The sequence below is a fragment of the Pipra filicauda genome, unplaced genomic scaffold, assembly GCF_003945595.2.
Source record: "Pipra filicauda isolate LSUMZ 115617 unplaced genomic scaffold, ASM394559v2 scaffold2_size9829703_pilon, whole genome shotgun sequence".
Taxonomy (NCBI): Eukaryota; Metazoa; Chordata; class Aves; order Passeriformes; family Pipridae; genus Pipra; species Pipra filicauda.
The window spans coordinates 2,149,947-2,172,447 of record NW_024104421.1 but is presented as its reverse complement, the minus strand read 5'-3'; the positions used below and the strand labels follow the sequence as shown (position 1 = coordinate 2,172,447).

At 44.9% G+C, this 22,501-nt stretch overlaps 2 protein-coding genes across 2 annotated transcripts; both read left to right on the top strand.

Moving 5' to 3' along the window:
- Positions 1–7,739: 7,739 nt before the first annotated feature.
- PEX26 (peroxisomal biogenesis factor 26) lies at positions 7,740–13,090 on the top strand. Its single transcript, XM_027726658.2, has 5 exons — positions 7,740–8,057; positions 8,696–8,836; positions 9,220–9,533; positions 10,234–10,380; positions 10,817–13,090. Exons 1-5 carry the CDS (start codon positions 7,879–7,881, stop codon positions 10,918–10,920), a joined length of 885 nt encoding a protein of 294 aa, XP_027582459.1. The 5' UTR covers positions 7,740–7,878; the 3' UTR covers positions 10,921–13,090.
- A 1,789-nt stretch (positions 13,091–14,879) lies between these two features.
- On the top strand, positions 14,880–22,252 carry TUBA8 (tubulin alpha 8). Its single transcript, XM_039383261.1, has 6 exons — positions 14,880–15,037; positions 15,136–15,199; positions 18,839–19,061; positions 19,715–19,863; positions 20,414–21,094; positions 21,889–22,252. Exons 2-6 carry the CDS (start codon positions 15,155–15,157, stop codon positions 22,174–22,176), a joined length of 1,386 nt encoding a protein of 461 aa, XP_039239195.1. The 5' UTR covers positions 14,880–15,037; positions 15,136–15,154; the 3' UTR covers positions 22,177–22,252.
- The last annotated feature ends 249 nt before the right edge of the window (positions 22,253–22,501 follow it).

Here is a 22,501-nt window from a genome sequence, read left to right as displayed (position 1 = left end):
TCCTTTGGGGATTTAGCATGCAGTGATTCTATCTCCTAAAATTATCCTACTATCTTTCCAGTATTTAATTTCTTCTTGTGAACACACCTTTTGGAATGAGACAGTCTTGCAAGGGGAGCTCAAAATAGACATACTGTTCCAGCAGCTCACAATGGATTGGGAATGTTAACTGCCGCTTAATTTGATACAGAAAGAGGGATGCAGAGGCCTGGCGTGGACAAGTGTTCTGGAATACAAATCTGAGCTATTTAAGGTTTTGTTTCCAGTCTCCAGAGCTATCATCACTCCGTGCATCCACTCTCCCTTTCAAATTCACCACGACCTCCTCGTGCCCTTATTTCACTTAACCTTGCTGTGTTTACAGTGACCTCCACCCTCATGACTTGGTTGTATTCCAGCCAACCTCTCATCTTCCCCTGTCTACCACCCTCCTAGTGCTTACTCACTAATACATTTCATGAGAAACATAAGGGCAGCTGCTGTCTATCCCTGAATGCAAAAATTAAGTTCCCAATCTCCGGCAGAACCCACCCCATTTTCCATTCCTGGTCAGAGTTCATACATGAATCTCATTTCCATTACTTTTGCTCCTGAGTAATTTTATTTTGCTAGTGCATAGTGCAGTGCACTCTTGCTCCTTTTTTCTACACTTGTCCATTTCTTTTCATTCAGATATATCAGAACACTCCATAAATACAACTGAAATTACAAAACTAATAAGCCTTGTGTCAGGTAGTAAAGATAATGACAATTATCTTCTCCGTTTTATGAAAAGAGAAGCTGATGTTCAGAGATAAAAAAATATATCTATAGAAAAAAATCTCTTACATCCAAGATCACTTGGGATAATTTTAATTCTTGAAATGTCCATATCCAGGAAACTTAATTTTCAGCTAAATCAAGACGCTTGTGCAAGTCTATTAATTAGTATAATGACTACATTATATAGTTCTTAATCATCTTAGAAACACCTGGAGCAGCTTAAGAAGTCCTTTTCAGGCTCCCCTCACCAGTGGCCTTAGACCTTAAATACCCTGACCAGCCTCACTGGGAACACTCATCCTGCACCTCCTGCCCAGTGATCCTGGAGGGGGGAGGCTCCATTTAAGTCCCATCCTGAGCACCCAGGCCTGAGCTACATCACAGCTGTGCAAACCTGCATCCTTGTCTCCATCTCCGGGGTGGATGTTTGAATCCTGTGACCTGCTACTCCTGACTAGACTGTGGGCGTGGACCCTGAACTTAATTCCTCACCTCACCTTGCCTGGCACGGCTGGTGAAACCTGTTAGCAGCACCTGGCACTGCCCACCCTGCTCGGGTCCCCTGGGTGCGACTGCGCCCCAGCCAGGGAGGGCACTGCTTGTCCTGGGCTCACTCACCCTTGGCCTATGACTTGTCCCCTGCTGTCTCTGGTCCCCAACACCCTCATCCCTGCTGTCAGGTCATTCATACTGGAAATGCTGGGAAAGATCTCATGAACATTGCGGGGCAAAGCCAGGAAGCCACCTCTGTGCAAACCCTTCTCAGTGGTGGTTTAAAAGCAGCCACTCCCTTCGCAGTGCAGGGACTGCCAAGCACCAACAAACACCAGCCGCGGTGTTACTGCTCTCCAGAGGAGCCAGTGTTGATCCAGGGTGAGAGTGAGTTACTGTGGGAATGCAGTGCTGAATTCCCCTGGCTACCTCTAGTGAAGGATGACGGCGGTGGGAGACAGGAGAGTTACAGCCTAAAGTTCACTCCCATAAACGAAAAATATTTTAAATACAACTTGGTCATCTATGGTAGAGTTCCAAAATATATTCATTACAGTTTATTAGCTTTTTTGTGACGTTGCAAGCAAGTTCTTTCAGGCTGTCTACACTGAGTCATTTTTTGGAAATAAATTTTCTGGATCTAAATCTACACGAGAAATTACTTCACATTTGGTAATACAGACTGGGTTTTCAACTTCCTCCATGAACAGGCATCTGGAACAAAAATGTGTCTAGAAAATTTTGGCCTGGCTGTTGAGTCTGCCCGGGCTCAGGCTGCTCTCAAAGCTGAAAACCTCACTGAGAGACAAGGGTTAGATTCCTCCCGGGCTGCCCTTCCCCCAGTGCCAAGAAGTAAACACGTATGTCTAAGGCTATATAAACTAATTAGATACCTAATCCTACCTTTGTCTGCATCTGGTATTGCCAAGAAAGATGAGAAGGAGAAGCAAGTATGGGAGGTACAGAGGGGAAAAAGAACATCAGCTCATCAGGGAAATGAGGGCCGATACACTGCTTGACACATTAATCTTACACATACTGTAAGGATATATTTCAAACCAGTAAGACCCTAAAATAGCACACAGATCTTCAAAAGGAGAGGAGAAATTCTCCCAAAAGAAAGGTGCTGCACATTCGTTGACTACATGAAAAAGTTCACGTGCGAATTAATAATAATTATAAAAATCACAATAGCCTGTTAATTACTGTATCAACTTCACGAGCAAAACAACAAGTGGGGGAGTCCTGCCCCACCACACTCCACCTGCCACAGGGGCACGTGGGGGACGCTCACCATGAAACATAAGACACAGAGGTTGCATCAGCAAACAACCCCACCCCAGTGGATCTTCTACGGAGGCTCAAGTGCTACCACACAACTCTGCAGCACTGCTGGCTTTCCTAAAACTACCTCTCATCACAACTTCTGTGAGCCTCACAAGACCTGGCCAGATAAAAGCTAGGACCAGCAGCCTGAGATGCAAAGGAGTTTGTTAACTTCTGCAAGACATCCTGCGACTTCCAATTCAAGATGTGGAAGACAGAAGAAGCATCCCCTGTTTGTAGAGATAATTAACACAGACCACAGTAAATGTGCATTCAAAATGGGGGACAGATGATTGACAGACACTGGGAAAAGAAGTACTGAGATGTTAGGAAGTGCAAAACAAGAAAAAACATTTTCTCCAATCGCCTCGTTTGCCCTGTGGTACAAACACTTCCAGGATTCACACTATCAAGCCTTTCTCCTGACCGTGAGAGCACAAGGTTTGCTTTTTAAAAAGAGGAAAGCTGGAGACTAATAGGTGACAGTTGATTTTGGCAAGTTGGCCCTGAGAGGAGGTATTAACTGTTAGAAGGGTTGTGACTCTAAAGCAGTGAGCAAAAAGATGCTGTGCTAGGCAAACAGGGTGTAACTGACCTCCAGTGATGACAGGCTTTAGTATTTTCTCACAGATAATAGCTAGCTGCAGAAAAGAAGATGCCTTAGGCCTTTAACCAAATTGGTCACCTTACAGCTATGAAATGCCCCACCCAGCACTAATTATGACTATTATAACAGTAACAATGAAATCAAAAGTAACTGCTGCTATTCTTTGACAGCTGCCTTGCCAAGGCTGGTATTTTATTTGATTATGGAGCAAAGAAAGAGACTTAATCAACTTAAAATTGCCCTTTGTTTCAGAAAGATTTTGTCATTATCTGAGTAAAACTCAAGTTTCTACAAGTCATGGATACAACTCTGTGATTCCGGTTTCCCAGTTTCCAGTATTTACACCTTATACAGTGTTTGTGCATCTGTGATGAAGGTTAAAACAGATTTGCTCATACTTTTATGGTATGTGATCCCTCCCCAGTTGGACTGTGGCTGTGACTACCCCTGTAGTTGTCTTTTCTGCCTGGTACTGTCGTCACCTGTTGTTTATATGGGTTTGCCTATGGCCAAAATAAGAGACTGCTGCTTTTAAAGACAGCAACTAGGAACATCAGCAGGTGGGCTCAAAATCAGGTGATTTGCCTCTTACTAGTTCTATTTTTGAAACAAAAAAAAATAGGTTTGATGCTGTGCCACCGTGCTCAGTAAGAAGAAAGCGGAGCATCACCATCTGTTCAAGGCATAGCCTCAAAGCCTTCACCTTCACCCAACCCAGGGCTCGGAGGACCGCCTGCCAGGAGCTAGGGAAGTCCTGAATCTGGGCTAATTGAAGGGATCTGCAGCCAGCTAGCTTAATATTTAATAGGGATTTACTGCTGATGGAAATTACAAACAAATTGCAGATTCCAGCACGTCATGGTCTCGCCAGACCCAAACAAAAGCACGTGGTGGTAAGGACACAGTGCTGCATGCTGGGACCTGAGGTTTCCAGGGACCTCATTGCTTTATTAAAGTGTTGCTAAAAAGCTACAGTGTACTACAGAGCTCCACATCTTTCCTAGAAACTATCCTTTCCTATGTTGTGTTTATAATGCCTTTTAAAATTTCCAGCTCTTCTGTTTGTTTTTATATGAATGTAGGAGGGTTTCTTTCTCTTCAAATCAAATCTTAGGGCCTCACCATTTCTAGCTCAAAGTCTCCCTAATGCAGCTAATCTCCTATTAACAGCCTACTGACACAGAAGAGACCACAGAAAAAGACTGATTGCCAGCCCTCTGGCCCTGTGACCGTGTGCCAGTCAGATCTGGATTAATAGTTGAGGCGATTTACCTCAGGAGGCCTTGTTACAGGTGCTTGTAACTCTAAACTCTTCTCGAACTGCCTGGCAGGAGAGGGAGGAGGGGAACCAGTAAATCCACAGATGATGCAGACCCTCTGAAACTCACTTTTTCTATACAAAATCAGGATGGCCGCAGGAAAAAACCTCCTTGATTTCAGATAAAAGATGATGAGCTGGGGCATCGATATCCCACCCAGGACACAAAATCCACTGTGATACTCCCTCACACTACCTGTCACTGACAGCAAGTTTGCTTGACTTCAGCTTTTCTGGTTACTATAAATTGTTATCCAGGAGCACAGGCACACACGCTGCTTTCCTCCATTTTCCTGTGGTAGTATAGATTGCCCTGCTGTGTAGGCCGATTCAAGTACAAGAGGGACTCTTTCAGCTTTAAAAACAGTTTAAGCTGCTCGCATTTAAGGAAAGATGGAAAAACAGCATCATTCTTATTTGGTGATGAGTATCCATGTGACAGTTTGGTTCACCAGCCCAAACAGTCTCAGGCTCCTCTCCAGGGCTGGACTGCACCTCCTACATCTGCAGCACTCTGCTGTGCCAACTCTGCTGCTCCATGACCCTACATAGTAGGAGGAGGGTGCTGGGACGATGGATCAGGCTGACCAGCTGCTCTTGACGTCACCCAGCAGAAGAGTGTCCACACACTGCATCTGAGCTGCACAAGGAAGAAGTCTGACTGCCAGGGAGAGAAAGAGGCAGGAGCTGACACTGCCTGTGACCAGACCAAGGCTTCGCGCGTGCCTGAGAATGGAGCTCAAGCATCTCTCATCTCCACTGAGATGACTATATTTCAGAATGATTTCATTTTGCTTGTTAACAAATTGCTAGTAAAATAGGTAATTGTTCCTGGCCTGAAGTTAAACAATCCTGTTACTGAGGTACTGTTATTTGCAGGTCAGAGAGCTGCAAGAGCTTTGGCCTTCAAGGAACCACACTGTCCCCTCTAGGAAAAGGGGTGAAGTACAAAAACATTCTACCATACCTTGCAGAGAAATTAATTTAACCTATAATTATTGTTATTATAGGGCTGCTTGTCCACCTCGGCTTCTTAAACAACCACACACTGCAACTCATACAGAGCTGCTCTTCAGAGCAACTCCTACCTCTCCCTGACCCTTCCTGGCCTCTAAAATAACTGCATCAGTGTTGCAACTCGCTATCTTTCCATAGGTCTTTATTAATAAAGGAGCATCTGCAGGGAAACAGGATCTGACTCACCCGGCAGCACAGCTGCTCTTGCTGCTCACTCTCCCACCTGAAACAACAGTCCCGTTCCAAAAGTCGCCTCCATGACTACAGCACCTAAATCCAACACCACCAGAGCAATGCAGTGCTGCCCTTCTAAGGAACAGAATAGTCTTGGCTGCTCCCCATGAAAGAAACTCTTGAACGGTAGCTTTGCATATCTCCAAACTTACCTTGGTTTTGTGCTGTCTCACTCCTTTTCTGAGTCTCAGTGAGGAGCATCCAGCCAGTGTGAGTCTTTTTCAAAATTGATTCCTTATCCATATTTGGGAATTTGTACTGGGCACTAGCTGGTACGAGGCACGTTCTTCCCACAGTGCACTTTGGGACTTGTAGTTCCCAAAAAGGAATGTTGTTTTCCAAACTGCAAACGCCAAGCAATAGAAACAGAAGTCTTGAAACGCCTTTACCTCTGCCTTTGCTTAGCTGCTGGGTCCTTCCTTTCGCAGTTTCTGTGCTGTGGTTTCACCTTAACCAGCCCGAATCCTTCAGGAACCTCTTCCACAGTTAATGGCAGTGTGCAAACCCTTTGGATCCACCACTGTGTAAAAGCTGCTCCTGCAAAGTGCTCCTGCTGCTGCCGTGAGGGGCAGGTACATGGCCCTGCCTCACAGAAATAGCTACTTAGAAAAAGAGTTGAGATCAAGTTTTTAATCATATTCTCCACACTTTCTTCCCTGCTGCCAACACTGAAATGGCATAGAAACTCCCCTTTCCAGGATGTGTTTTACTCTTTAATATGTTTTGCGTTATCTTGTTTGATTTTTTTTAATTAAATAATGATAGTAGAGGGACAGGATTACAAGATAAATCAATCCTGCCTCTCCTACACAGATTAATTTTTGAAGAGCGTTTTGAGCTGACTGCCATAATTACCTTGTTACCAAGACACCCTGTTGTTTTTAAATAACAAGTGAAGAAGAATGTGAATCGCTGCCTGCCGGGCGCTGATGGAGACACTGTTTTTTGCCCGAACTCCATTAACAGCGTAATGTGCTTAAAACTGCGGACACGAGATGCCCGAGAAGTCCCCGGAGGAAGAGGCGGCCAGGAGCGGAGGGCATCCGTCACCCGCTCCGGCGGTGCTGCTGGAGCTGTGGGGAGCGCTTTCCCTTTAGCACCGCGCCAAACTCCTTCTCCCGGTGCCTGGCCAGGAGGAGGAAAGCCGCAGCCAGCTCGGCTGGGACACACTCGGGGCTGGGCTGACGCCCGGCGGCCGCGGGGAGAACGGCGGCGGCGGGACCCGCCGGCTCGGCCTTTTCCCTCGGCAGCCACACGAGGGAGGAACTGGAGGAGAGGCGTTTTTTCGGCAGGGACAGGCACCGACCCCGGCCCCGGCACAGCCGCGCTCCAGCTGCGGCCGGAGCCTCTCGGAGCGCCCCCCGAGACCCCGCTTTCCACCGCTGATCCCCGCAGAGTGACAGAATCACGGAACGGATCGGGCTGGAAGGCACCACAGCGGGTCATCTGGTCCCACCTCCCTGCTCAAGCAGGGTCATCCCACAGCACAGGGCACAGGATTGTGTCCAGATGGTTCTCAAGCATCTCCACTGAGGCGACTCCACAACCTCTGGGCAACCTGTTCGGTCACCCGCTCAGTAAAGAAGTTCTTCCTGCTGTTAAGGTGGAACTTCCTGTGCATCAGGTTCTGCCCGTCGCCTCGTGTCCTATTGCTTGGCACCACCGAGCAGAGCCTGGCTCCATCTTCCTGGCACCCCACCTTTAGAGATTTATACATATATATATGTGTGTGTATATATACATATATATAAAATTCCCCTCTCAGCCGCCTCTTCTCAAGGCTGAACGGGCCCAGCTCCCTAAGCCTTTCCTGGTAAAGAGAGACGCTCCAGTCCCCCAACCATCCTCGCTGCCCCGTTGCCCTCCCCGCAGCCGCCGGTCCCGGCCGCAGTGACTACACGTCCCGCCGGCCCGCGGGGCCGGGAGAAGATGCCCGGCGGGGCGGCCCTTCCGCTGCCGGAGGGAGGCGGCGGGGCCGGGGCTCCCTCTCGTTGTTCCGGTGGCAGCCCGAGCGGAGCGGAGCCGGGCCCCGGCGGGGGCGGTGGCGGCGCTGGAGCCGGAGCCGGAGCTGGAGCCGGAGCCGTGCGGGTGCGGGGAGGGCCGTGCCCGCAGCCCTCCCGCCATGCGGGGCGAGCCGCCCGCCTGGAGCCCCGCGCCGGCACAGGCACAGGCGGCCGCGCTGCTGGAGGAGGCGGCGGATCTGCTGGTGCTGCACCGGGACTTCGCCGCCGCCGTGGAGAGGTGTGAGGCGGGCTGCGAGAGCCTGGGAGCCGGCCCCGGGCCCGGGCACGGCCCCGAGAGGTGCGACTGCGGGTGCCGGGCGTGCGGAGGGGACGGGTTGGCGCTGGGAAGCGGCCTGGCTGGCCGTGCCTGCCCTCCTTGGGGGTTTCATTTCTTTTGGGGTTTAATTTTTTTTTAATAAAAAATAATAACTTCTAAAAATAAAGTTTAACTTCCCCCTCCCCCTGCCCGGGGCATTAGGAGCCTCTTAGATTGGGATATAAATGTTATATGTATGAATGGCAGTAGCACCTATGGTCCTTGCTGTGGCTCTGCACAGCTTTTTTTCTTAATTATCCAAATTAAGGGAGGATGGGCTCATCGCTAAGAAAGCAAGTTACTATCCATGTAAAACCCAACCTGGCTTTGACTGCTATTTGCCTGTCAGTATTAACATGCTTCATGGGAATGGATCTGTGCGTGTTTGAGGGAAGCGAGGTGTGCCCAGGAGCCTCCCCTCCGTTCTCCCAGAGATACAGGCTCAGTGCATCTTCTCGAGGTCGAATTTTCCTTTTTATGGGGGGCAAGGACTAGAAAAGGTGGGGGAGCAGCTGCCAGAGAACTGTGGAGTCCCTGGGCTGGGCTGCAGCTCACTGGAAGGGATGCAAGGGGCAATGTGGTTGTAAGAAGCACTTATTTAAGTGTCTCTTCATTACCAGTTCTGCAGAAGTGAAATGCTCCCTTTGTGTTGTGGGGATTCAGGCACTGGCTGAGATGAACCGGTGGAGGGAAGTTCTGTCTTGGGTCCTACAGTATTACCATGTCCCTGAACATCTGCCTCCAAAAGTTCTGGAGCTGTGGTGAGTTTCTGTCTGTTGCTGTCAGATATACACAGGGCTTGCTTTAGGTTTAACAGCAGGCCAGGCTTGAGTATTACGTGATATCCCCACTTTGCGTGGTGTAAGCGAGGATGAAGGTGAGATCTGGGACAGGCCTGTTCTTGACCTGTGAGTGCTGGAGCATGCCTGCAAGGTTGCTTCATGGTGGTACAAAAGGGGTGATGCTGAGAGGGTAACATCAGTGGCTGTGTTGTCACTGTTGTGTGTTGCAGAAATCTCTCTGTGCTTCAGGTGTAGACCCTGATTCATATCCTCATGATACCTGCTTGTGGGCAGTAACTGTCAGCCATCTCAGCTTTTACGAAGAGTTAGTACTTCCTAATATTTTTTTCCCTGTATTCCAGTATCCTGTTGTACAGCAAAGTAGGAGAGCCCCAGGTGATGCTGGAGGTTGGCAGCAGCTGGCTGAGAGACCAAACCAACAAGAGCCTCTCCGAGTACGGTTCCCTGCTGGAGCTCTATCTGCTGCAAGTGCTGCTGCCGCTCGGCCGGTTTGAGGGCGCGGAAGAGCTTGTCCGTGGTTGTGACGTGCTGGACAGCGAGCAGCAGCTGGCATTCCTTGGCACCATTGGCGAGAGCCGGTGTCAGTGGACTCAGCAGGAAGAGATGCGCTCGGTGGCTGAAGAGCAGCACGACGCAGCGACAGAAAGTGTTTTGGGTAGGCTTTGCCTCTCTTGTTTGCGCTTCTTTTTTATAGTTTTAGTTCAAATTGGTCCCTTGGTAGCAAAGGGTAGCAAGCATTGACTATGTATTAAGAACATTGGCATGACACACCAGCTGTGAGGAAGTCCCGTTGTGTATCACAGCAGGAAATAAAAGACTGTCCTTTTGCTGGCAATTGCAAAGTGTATTTAGTCTCTGCTAACATCAGGAGATGAGAAGTATTGTCCAGGTACAAAAGCACTTCAGAATAAATGTGGAGGGTTTTTTTAAGGTAAAAAGGAAAGCTAAAACTACCTAGCAGTCCTTTAAGGGTAGATTTTGTTGGCTCTGTGTGCTCTTTGCTTCATTTCCATTTGCAGTTGAGTCCATGGAACAATGTATGTCTAGCATTTAAAGTACTGCTTCTTCTCCACAACTATAAATCACTTGGCGTTATCTTCCAGGAGAGAGACTGGCACTGCTGTGGTACCAGATCATATCATACTAAAGTAGATGCTTAAAAAAAGAGTTATAATGAATTGTATTACAAAATGGTACTGTCTCTCTGTGCCCTATTATAAAAAAAACCCCAAACAACCCAACCCAGCCCTCATGCAATCAGACTTCTAGTATCTTAGTTTCTTATTATCTGTATCTATGTGATTACTATTTAAACTTTACTTTGCCCTAACAGCCTTTCTGTTCTTGTTTTACAGGAGCTCTGTCCCAAAAGCTCTTGACCATGTTAACATTGCTACGTAGAGCACTGAGGTCCATGTCAAGCCACTTCTATTTACTTCCTTACAAGAAGATGCTCTTGGCTACTTTTCTGCTGTACCTGGTGGTGGTGAGGTTAGACCCAGGTACAGGATTAAGATATCCAATTTTAAAAATTCCATTATGATTATGGAGAAGAAATGAGTTGCTTTTAATAGATTTGGTCTGTGTAAATGTCTCATCTTAGGGAGACACAAAAACTGGGTGGCCAGGAACTTAGTGTCAGGCTTGTTTCTAATGTTTCCAGTTGCAGTCCGTGTAGAAAGATGAAGCTCTACAAACACCAGCTTTCTGAAAACAGTTATTCCATCCTCAGCTCTTTTGATCAGACAAGGTATAGACTGTGAAAGGCAAGCAGAGCTATTCTAGACTCAGCCTGAACAGAAGGAAGTAAGAGAACTAGGTTTTGATTAATTCTAGTTGGGATTAGTTTTTTCTTAATATGTTCTTAATATGTTTAGTGTATCTTAGTTTTTACCTTCTGTAATGAAAGGCTCTTTTGCTTTTTGTTCTGCTTTGCAGCTTCTCCCACATCACTGCCATTCATTTATAAACTGGTCCAGCTCTTCCGACAGGCTTGGGCAGCTGTACTTTCTCCAATCCATAGGCCTCCAATTCGAGACTAAGTGTCTTCCATCACTAGAAGTGTCAGCTTGTCTTGAGGATGTTACCAGGCTCTTTGAGAACTGTTGAAATCTCAGATGACCAACTGTGGACTCCTGGGTGGTGATACCTTAATTTCTTCAGTCAGGGAATTTGAAACCACAAGTATTCCTGGTACTTTTCTTGGCCCTGTCCAACCCAGGGTAAAGCCACTCCTTCCATTATCTACAACTGAATAAGAATCCTCCTTTTCAAACCCTTTGTTTTGGATGTAGCTCTTAAGTGAGGTTTGTGTAGCCAGTTATGAACTATGGAAGAAGGTTTCATCCTTGTGAATGCTGAGCAGTTCTCTGAACAAGTGAAATAATCTTCCTGGAGGCATGACTGTAAAAGGCAATGGAGTACCAGTGATTAGGGGAATATTCTGTTTTGCCTGAAGACATTTGAAAAGCCCAGTTCCTGCAACATGGGATTTAGGACAAGCATGTGAAAGAAAAACACTGGAGAAAGTCAAGCCTATTGCATTTTGAAGGCCATGTTTTCTCTTGTGACTGATACCTCTTTACATAGGCACACTGGATTTTAGTCATATTTAAGCCAGAAAGCCATGGTAGTGGGACACAAAGACTGTTAGCATGTGCTGGTATCTACTCTTCTTAAATGCAAATTACAGCACTTTGTGCTTGCCTGACGCATAGTCATTCTTAGAAGCACGTGGTGGTGGTAAGGAAATAGATTTATTTTTTTAAACTATATTCTCTGTTATTGTCTAGTTGAACAACTGAAGTTGTTGCATTGTTTTACTCTTTCCCTACCTCTTGCTTTGTTTATGTAGACTTCAGAAAATCTCTGTATGTCTAGAATTGCCCCCCCAGTATCCAAAGTTAGGTGGGAGCCATTTAACAATGCTCTTGTCATTCAGAACAAAAGTTTATTTTTATAGAAAGAGGTACGTCTCTGAGATCCCAAGATCTTCCCTAGATCAGTGGCAAGAAAATCAGTCCACCTGCAGATCTGTCACCAGACCAACTCCATTTCTGGCCACTTGGGGCAGACATTGGAGGTTTGGGGTAGAACTGTTTTCTCCTCCATCCGTCCATCCATCCATCATGGATTGACAAAAGGTAAATTCCAAGGAGAGAGCACTGACCTAATAAAATATTACTTTCAGCCAATGTAGATTCCAGTGTGGTGTCTTACCACAGTAGTGCCCTTTGTCTCTAGCAATAACCATACTTCGAGGTGGTGGCTGCTCCTTTTTTATTTCACAGGGGTGGCCTGTTAGCACCTTCAAACTGTGTGTGACCTGTTGCTTTGCTGTCTACCAGGAACTACACTTTGAAAACAGTTCCATCTTCACTGCTAAAAACAGTTGTCTGTTTAATCTCGTATTATCCCGATAAGTGAAACGCTCCAGCGTTACTGTCAGACAGACTGGGCCAGGTCATTCAGGAATGCAGTAATGACCTTGCCAGGTTGTCTCAAGAGTAAAACCAAAACCAATCCCATATCCCACCCCAGAGTTTTTGTCTCTGCCAGGACTCTACACCAGGATAGAGTGCTTCACCATATAAAGAAATTATTTGTTATACACTCTGCACACATAGGGAAGAACTGCCTTTGATATTGCTAAATGGTTCCTGTAAGCCACCTCTAAGTGTAGTTACAGTTCTGCAAGCAACAACTGATGGGAAACCAGGTAGAGTAAAACACAGAAGCTCTGTCTGGAGTTGAGCTCTTTGAAGAAATGACCAGGATGTGTCTACTGGCCTCCTGCTTTGCAAGGCCTCACCTTAAGTCCTTTGTAAGCCAGTTGACAAAATAGCAAACTTCACTCTGAAGTCAGGCCAAATTCTCACCAAACTGGCTGTGTAGGTAAGGAAGACTTTTTGCTCTAGTCTTCCAGCATCAATCTTGGAAGTTGGGACCAGTGGTTTCAGCAAGCCATATGTAATGTTTAGTATGCTGTTAAATGTCGTAGCCACTCCTTTACCAGGACTTTAACATTCAACTTTAAGTGTAGGTTGGTAACCCTCACTTTTTTTGAGTACTACTGATTTAATGTTTGTGTTATATTTAATTCATCATCAGAGGGCAAGAAGGCAGAAATAAGCTATCAGGGATTTTTTGCAATTAATACTGAAACTGCAATATCTAGTTTTCATAATAAAGTGACTACTGATTTGCCTCTTTGTGGAGTTTCTTGTTTGTGTTGTGATTGTATATGAAAAGTTCTGTGTTTAATGTATTGATACATAAAGTGTATCAATACACTACAAAGTGTATCAGAGTTTTCAAATAACTTCCAGAAATGTTTCACTACGTGCCCTCATTGTACAGGCATATTTGAACTAAATATAGGAATTGTTCAGTGTGTGAATCTGACAAGATCTAATCAACTGATGATGTTGGTAGGGTACGAGTCTGCATTTTGGGATGGCCAAGAACAATACTACCAAGAATAAAGTACCTGGTATTCATCTTTATAAGATGGATATATATTTATATTAGAAATATAGTTCTGAACCTGCTGCATTATGGGAGAAAATTCTACAAGTACAGATCTAATTCTAAAATTTTTTAATTATGTAGATAAATTTTGTATATGACGATTTTTGCCGAAAATTATTTTGCAACTGTATCCCAACATGTACTTAAATTTTTTTATTTATAATTAATTTTGAAAATACAGACCACCTTTCTCTATTTGAGGGATAGTGCCTGAAAGCCAGTATTTTATCAACATAGCAGTGTTATGCAGGTATTGAGTTACCAGACTTGGGGATTTCAGAAATGCCTGTCGGTTCTCCCAGCAGGTGGCAACAGAATGTCAGAAAGCAGTTCCACAGGGAACATAGGGAAGCGTTTAGATCTCCATTCACTTACTGGAGAAGGTTTTACAATGTGTGGGAACTGAAAAGACTTACACCCCCCCAAGTTAAAAGAGGTTAAAAGAGTTAAAAGAGGCTCATCCTCAGGCTCTTCAAGATCAATTGATTCTAGAGAGAAGAGACTTAGCCATTGTACTCCCACTGGCTAGAGGGAGCAGAGAAAATGCCACAAAGGACTAAGTTGCAAATAATTTAGTAATTCACAGAGCTCTTTTAGTTTTGTAGCTGCTAGATCTGACATGTTGATTTCAAGTGTGCCTAAGAGGTTTGAATGGTGGACTTCTCAAACTATTTGCCATGAGACTTTTTCCTGAGGTGATGCTCTGCACGGAGCTCATATCTGGTGAAGCTGTGAGCATTAACATTTCAGATTCTCTGGAGCACCAGAGCTTTTCTGGAATGTTACCACTTCCCCTGGAAGAAGAACACTAAAACAACAACACTAGAACAACCTATTCCTTAGTCTCAAAGCAACAATCTGATCGTTTCCTGGAGAACTGTGAGACTGAACTTAAACAAAGCAGCAGATAGAAATAATAATGGAAATTCTTTGTCTGTAAAAAAATATAGGTGGCTCTAGGAACCTCTAGCTTTTCCTAGCCAGTAGTGATTTGCAGGTTTATGTAAAGACCAGTCAAATAAAGACTATACCAAACTAAATGTGAGTTTATAAAAACCAGTATAAACTATTTCTCACTGTTAAAATGTACGTGTTAAAGAAAATGGTTGTCAACAGCAGCAGAACAATCTATTAATATCATCACATCAAAGTAGACTAACCTACATTTTAGGAATTATCTTTTTAAATTTCTGCTGATTAAACATCATAATAAACAGTACATTTATAAAGTCAGGGGATACATATCACTCAGATTCAAGCAATTAAACATGCCTTCCTCTTTGTTACCTTGGAATTGCAAACATGAGGATTTCTCTGCTGTATTCCAATGCTGAACTAGTGCAGAAGGAGCAAAGTGGTGGAGGCAACTGCCCTAATTTCATGTCAGAACGTTGGTGTGATGCCTCCAGCTCTGTCCTGCAATAAACACTGCAATAAGAATCAAATTTCTTTCTGTGTTTGGACAGATGAGTGAGAATCTGTACTGAATGCTGTCCCACACTGCTGACAGCCCGGATGACTGTGCACAGGAAGAGAAGCAATAAGAATCAACTGAAATGTTAATAGAGAGGCATTAATAGAGAAGCCAGAAGGTCATTTAAGAGCACTGGTAGAGCACACTCCAGAATGGTAATTATGTTTACTTTCCCGTTCTTTATTTTTGTTTCTCTTGTACCCTTCTCTTTTCCATTTGTTTGCTCTCTTATGCCTTCTCTGTTCGAACTTAGGAGTGATTTTCATCTACACATGTATACATTGGCAGAACAGGAGACTGGGGAAGGCACGTGCCTGGTAGGTGATACAAAATCCTCAGGTGTTTGAAAGTAGAGTGTTCTGTGTTTTGCATGGCCACGCTCTTGATTTAATAAGCGTGCCAAACCTGGCCGCACTGAGTTTGAAGTCTGGGGTGTGTCTGAGCCCTGCCTGGGTGGATTTGCTCACGTGGGGCGTGGGGAGGGCAGGAGGCAGTGGTGCAGCAGGGTGACCTATTCCCCCCGCGCTGTGACACTGAAGCGCCGCAGCAGGTGCTGGGTGCTGGGCCCAGGCTGTGCCTCCCACCCTGCAGCCCAGAGCCAGGCTCCTGCACAGACCTGCCACCACTGATCCCAACGGGAAGGAAACGCCGCTGGAGACACCATGGTAAGGGGGATGTGGGAGCAGCAGTCATATAGGGGCGGGGAGGACTGTGGGCAGGTAACAACTGCCATTGTTATCAGTAGTTTGTGCCACAAAACCCTGGTCTCACGCACCGATTACCACGTAAGAGGACGGGAAAGGAGTGTCAGAAAATCACAGTGAAGCAATAAGGCATGGTGAGGCAAAGTTTTCTTCAGAGAGTCCCTAATTAGCGTAATTATAAGATAAATTAGATCTGGAGTCGTAGCTGCCTAGCACTTTCTGTTGTGATGACGTTTTCTCAACACTGGTTCATTTTCATAGGAGATAATATTATTTTTTTTTTAGAAATAAAAGAAAAAAGTTACTTTTTAGTCTGTTTTAAATTAATTTAGCCCCAATGGCTGCACTGCCCATAGCTATATGGTGTATGCATGTGTTTTTCTGGAGTCCATGAATCTTTTTATATATGTATGCATTTAAGTAAGTAAAAAAAAGGCCCTTCATTTTCAGGAGTTGGGGGTTTGTTATAAATTTGTAGAAATCTCTCAAAACCTCTTAGAATGTGAAAAATTTCACCTTGTACCCCAATATGTGTCTAGCACTGAGTCTAATTTTGGTGCAGAGAACTATGTTACTTTCTGCCAGTACAGCTGCAGGTCCAAAAGGAGAGAGCTCGTTTTGCAAGCAAGATACACATGCCCACAGGCTCCCCAGACCTAGGGTAGTGAGTAAGTTTCTGGAACAGCTAGAAGAATAAAGTCTGCCTTTGTGCAGCATATACTAGAGCCACGTACTAGTCTGTTTTTTCAAGAGTCAAAGCTGTTTAGTTTCACACAGGACCTTGTCCTTTCTGCTGTTTCTTGGTAGATAAAAACACAGTTTGTTAGGCCTGTCCTGGTACATTAGTGGTGGGATGTGAAACATGAGTTTGGAGTAGGGTCCAAATTTAAATATCATGTAAAGATCAGTTTACTCAGCCTGTGACTCTGGAGAAGGCTCGGTCCCTTCCGTGCTAAAAGACTGGTGTCTATTTTAATGCTGTTTACTATGCAAAATCAGAAACCTCTTTGTTAGTGTCTTCTCTGCTTGGCAGAATATTTCCAAATTACTGCTGGGGTAGGAGAAAATGGAATGGCTCAAAAGCTAAGGTTGAGACACTGTTTCAAACTAGTGCAGCTGAAAACTCAATCTAAAAGGAAAATCTTCAACTGTAGTCCTCTACTAAGCTTTACAATATTAACTTTCTAAGGCAGCATTCACTTGTTCCATCTGTGCAAAAACAGATCAATTCCTCTACTGATCTGAGGAACTGAGCAAAGCAGCTCTTTAGGTTCAAAGTATTGCTTGACTTGTAATTGTAGCTTTGCTCTAAAAGGCATACTTTTAAGAAGTCAGCTGGCCTCATTGCTGCGTTTAAAAGGAAAAGACCTTACTTTTTTCTTGCTGCCAGCCTCACAGATTCACACTGGGATTTAAAAGAAAAGCAGGAGCCTGCCCTGTGCAAAATCAGCATTAACTGAATTCTCTAAGCCCACATGTGCTTTCAGTGTCTCCCGAGTAATCCTCCAGATTGGGACACACTGACCTATGAAGCCTCATTGTTACTGAAATAACTCAGAGACTTTTGCACAACTCACTTGAGAAACACAGGGTTGTGCAAGTACACTTGAGAGCACATTACACATGCTGCTGCACATGCATTTGCAGAGTCAGGATCTTAGAAATGAGTACTGAATAGAAATAATTTATTTTATCGAATGAAATATTTAAATTGACTTTCCATGTTCGTTTGAACTTCTGGGGAAGGCTAACCGGGGCAGTGATGACTTTTGAAATTCTAGTTGCTTCTGAAAAAATATCTTTAGCTATATATATGTCAATTTGTGAAGAAAACACTGGTCCAGAGATGTTGCTGGTCACACATCATGCCTGAGGATTTAGTTTTTGGGGAATTTCGTTCTCAGGTCACAGGATGATTTTGCAGGGTAAGCAGTTGCAGAATTAAAGAAATTAAAGAATTAAAGAAAAAAAAGTTATTGGTCAAGTCTGATATTAAGTCATTGGTTATCTCTAAATGCAATATTACAAAATAAAATTAAATTAGGACCATCCTCTGCCCTTGAAGCCAGGTAGCATGGACTGCTTCATAATTAGGCACCTCGATTCTCTTTCCCTCTCCAAAGCTTGGCAGGAGTCAGTGAGCTGCTCACTGGAAACCATTCTTGACAATGAGTTCTATTCTGTACCCAAGCATTGTCTAGAAAAGTATTAACTGGCCTAAGCCAAGACTGTGCCAGAGCGTGCTAATTATCAGTCAGCACAGGCGATCACAGGCCAGTGTTCAGTGCTACAACCTGACTTCTTCTTACTCCCTAGTATAGACAGGGCCACTGGGATCACAAAACCAGAGCTCAGCCATCTTTAATTACAATTGCTCCAAATTAGAACCAAAGGTGAAAAACTCCACGTGCCTGAAACAAGTCTCTCCTCAAAAAACTGCCTTCACTACACCCAGTGTTGTAATTGTTGGGACTAACTCAGAAGTATTTGCTTTATAATGCTGTTTGTGAACTTATGAAATCCAGCACCAGGGCCTTCGTGCTCCTGTACTTTTAAGTGTAAAGGATTTTGGAGCAATTGGCAATTTTAGCCTGGTGTTACACACTTTGTTTTCTTTTCCTGGCTGCCACAGAAACAATGCCCAAAATTAGGCAAATAAACATTCTATGCTGCAATGGCACTGCCTGATAAGCAATGGACCTGCAATGTAAAATTAATAGATGCTCAGGAGCTGGAAGGAACATTTGTTTCAACCGAGAGAATCTGAAACTATTTCCTTAGGTGAATATTGCTTAAAGCAGTTCTTCCAAGTTTCCACGCTAGCCTGCTGTCAGAGGGGAGAAGGATCAAAAGGCATCCCCTGTCTTGGGTTACATAAAGTTGAAGGATACCACATGGCTGTGTCAGGCTCCAGCCAGGAGTAAAAATAAACTAAACTGGGATGTGTTCCTCAGCAGGGCCAATCCAGGAGGAAAGGTGGGGCTTGTGTAATTGAAATTAATTTTTTTTCCTGACTGTTTTCATGCATTTACATAGTACAGCATATAGATCTTTTAAAGAACTGTCCCAGTATCAAGCATGAACATGTAGTCTCATCGTGGCTGTGGGGCTGAACTACCAAGTGAACTGCTGACAACAACAGTTCACCAAATTTTTGGAACAGCAATACACTGGGAAAAAAGTAACCACTAGGAATAAAGAGAACTAATGAGCACTGTTTTTTCTGCCCCCGCCTCTGCTCTCTCCCCTTAGCGTGAGTGCATCTCAATTCACGTTGGCCAGGCTGGAGTTCAGATAGGAAATGCCTGCTGGGAACTCTTCTGCCTGGAGCACGGCATTCAGCCAGACGGCACCTTCAAGGATCTGCAAGACAAACTCAAGTGTGATGACTCTTTTACCACATTTTTCAACGAAACAGCCACTGGGAAGCACGTGCCACGGGCTGTAATGGTGGACTTGGAACCAACTGTAGTAGGTCAGTATAGAAATAAACCTGCAAAATGGAGATGAGGATACTTTTCCTAATATCTCCATGGTGTACCTCCAGGCTCCACTGACACAAAGTAGCCCTTTGTCCCTTGGTCTACCCCTAGATAGCATGAAATTAACTGCCTTGTGACACAGAATGCCAGATTCTGTCACAGGTGTTACAGCCATAGGAACAGGAGGATCCCCAGCAGTTTAATAGCTGGTGTGTACAACTTCTCTTTGCACCAACATTTAACGTCTGGTTTTGTTTATCGTGATATTTTTGCCATTCAAATTCTGCTCTTCTCCAACTCGGATTCAAAGTGGGACCCTGACAGTTTCCCTCCAATAATAGAAGGATGTCTAAGAATTGGGGCACCTGATTTTCTTCACACTCTAGTTCTAGGGACTTGTCTGGCTGTACTTGTCACTGAGAAGTTCATGAGGAGATAACTTCTGTGGCTGGATAGAGGATACGCCATAAATCCACCAAATGCAACAATGAAAAATTGCTCAGGAGACATTTCCCTTCTCCATCAGCATCTGTTTTTTGGCATTATGACCTCCTGTGACCGAAAGGTTGCATCAATGCCAACCACACCCAGAACTTGTTGGCACTGGAGCACTTGCAGCTTCTTACAATTTCTCTTTCATCTTCAGATGAAGTGCGGGCTGGCACCTTCCGGGAACTTTTTCATCCAGAACAGCTGATCACTGGAAAGGAAGATGCAGCCAATAACTATGCCCGTGGCCACTACACCATTGGCAAAGAAAGCATTGATGTGGTGCTTGATCGTGTCCGTAAGTTGGTAAGTCCCATTTGTTTTGAAACAGCAGTTTGGATTCTGCAGGAGGAAGAAGGGCAGAACTAACACTTTGTTAACTGCAAACACCACCAACGGTTCAGAAAAGAGATTGCAAGACATACAGAGGCATCATCATTAGTCCAAGAGAGAGAAACCCCGTAGTTCACTTCCCAGCTGTGTGCCTCCAGGTGTTTTTATGAAGTCTTTCTGAATATGTAACTCTTCATTATCAGCACAGCCCTAGAGCACCAATACTGATATGGAAGGGTGGATTAGGCAGCTGTACATTTCTAGTTTCAGTTAGACTAACTAAAACAAGTGTGAAATTCAGAGAGTAAAGGCCTGGACAGATAAAGCTCCAATTTGATGTTGTAAGCTGAGCCAGTGAGGGAAGCAAAGCATGAGTATCACCAGCCTTTCTCAAGAAAAACTGCCATGAAATCTATATTGTATATTGCCAATGGTGGCTCTCTCCTTCAGCTCAAGATAAGCTCACACAAAGTATTTTCATTCCTTTTCAACCCTTACTCTTACTTTCTCTTTTGCTTTCTAGACTGATGCCTGTTCTGGGCTGCAAGGATTCCTGATCTTCCACAGCTTTGGTGGGGGTACTGGCTCTGGCTTTACCTCCTTACTGATGGAACGCCTCTCTGTGGATTACGGAAAGAAGTCCAAACTGGAGTTTGCCATCTACCCAGCCCCTCAGGTCTCCACTGCAGTGGTGGAACCCTACAATTCCATCCTGACCACGCACACCACCCTGGAGCATTCGGACTGTGCCTTCATGGTGGATAACGAGGCCATCTACGACATCTGCCGCCGGAACCTGGGCATCGAGCGCCCCACCTACACCAACCTCAACCGCCTCATCAGCCAGATCGTCTCCTCCATCACCGCCTCGCTGCGCTTCGACGGGGCCCTCAACGTGGACCTCACGGAGTTCCAGACAAACCTGGTGCCCTACCCACGCATCCACTTCCCCTTAGTGACCTACGCCCCCATCATCTCCTCCGACAGGGCGCACCACGAGCAGCTCTCGGTGGCTGAAATCACCAACGCCTGCTTCGAGCCCAACAACCAGATGGTGAAGTGCGACCCGAGGCACGGGAAGTACATGGCCTGCTGCATGCTCTACAGGGGGGACGTGGTACCCAAAGAGGTCAACGTAGCAATCGCTGCCATCAAGACCAAGAGAACCATCCAGTTTGTCGACTGGTGCCCAACAGGCTTCAAGGTGAGTAGAGCAGGGCTGCCAGGAGCTTCTCTTTAATGTCTTAAAGGGCAGTTTCAGTCTAGCAGAAAACTTGTATTAAAGTTTTCAATCTTGTGTATTTCCCAGTGAACATAAGAAAGATGCATTTATATAAAGTGTGCCTATTCTCCTTTGAACATCCCTCTGACATAGGTTTCTACCTATTTAAATAAGTGGAAATCTGAAGTGTATATGAGTTAAAATTTAAAGAAGTATTAATTTTGGAACAGCCAATGAGTGTTCCCTTTGAAGCACCATCTAAAATTAAGGAAATACCAAAACTGATACAGTTTACAGTAAAGGAAATGCTGATATTAGGAAATCTCTTATTTCACCCAGAAACATTATACTGCCTCTCCCTGCTGGCTATGTAGCAGTGTTGGTAACATACTTTCAACAATAATACAGAAATTAACAGTGGAAAAATATTTGCCATACAAACAGCTCCTTTAACAATGAAAACTTTTAACTGGCAACCAACTTTCTGTATTAATTTCTGTAGAGTATCTTGGTTAAACTCTATGTTCAGTATTCAGAAGCTGTTAAGAAAGCTACAAACTTGCCAGTGTACATTAAAGAGAAGAATAATGTAGACATTAAAACAAGCATGCATCGTATCATACTCTTTGACATTTGTAATGGCACTTGCCACCTGGTAGTTTCGATAGTGGCACCACTCTACCCCAGCATCTGTAACTTTAGTCACACTTGTTCAGCTCTTTGACTGCATTCTGCTCCTGCTTTTATACAACTTTCTCTCATATTCCTGTTTCCAGGTTGGGATCAACTATCAGCCTCCCACAGTAGTTCCTGGTGGAGACCTAGCCCAAGTTCAGCGAGCGGTCTGCATGCTGAGCAACACCACGGCCATTGCCGAGGCTTGGGCCAGGCTCGACCACAAGTTTGACCTGATGTACGCCAAGAGAGCTTTTGTGCACTGGTACGTGGGTGAAGGCATGGAGGAGGGAGAATTTGCAGAGGCCCGAGAGGACCTGGCTGCCCTGGAAAAGGACTATGAAGAAGTGGGAACTGACTCATTCGAAGAAGAAAATGATGGGGAGTAATTTTAAAATACACTTTGTTTCTAGGAAACAAAGCACAGAATTGTCTCTGTGTCACTGTATTGCATGCATCTACAATTAGGTCACCTTTTTTGTATCTTGTGAACATAAATTTAGGAGATGCCATACAGAGACATTTTTTTTATTCCATAAGTGACAGGCAAATTGTTCTGCATCCCCACTACATTCTGAAACTGATATGGTAACGTGGCTGCTTTACACCAATCTGAGATGGACACCAGTGTCTGATGCACACTGTTATACTGCATTTACTCCTTGTATGCTTGTATAGTTACAAGAGTTATGGCTGATTTTTCGGAAGTAATCG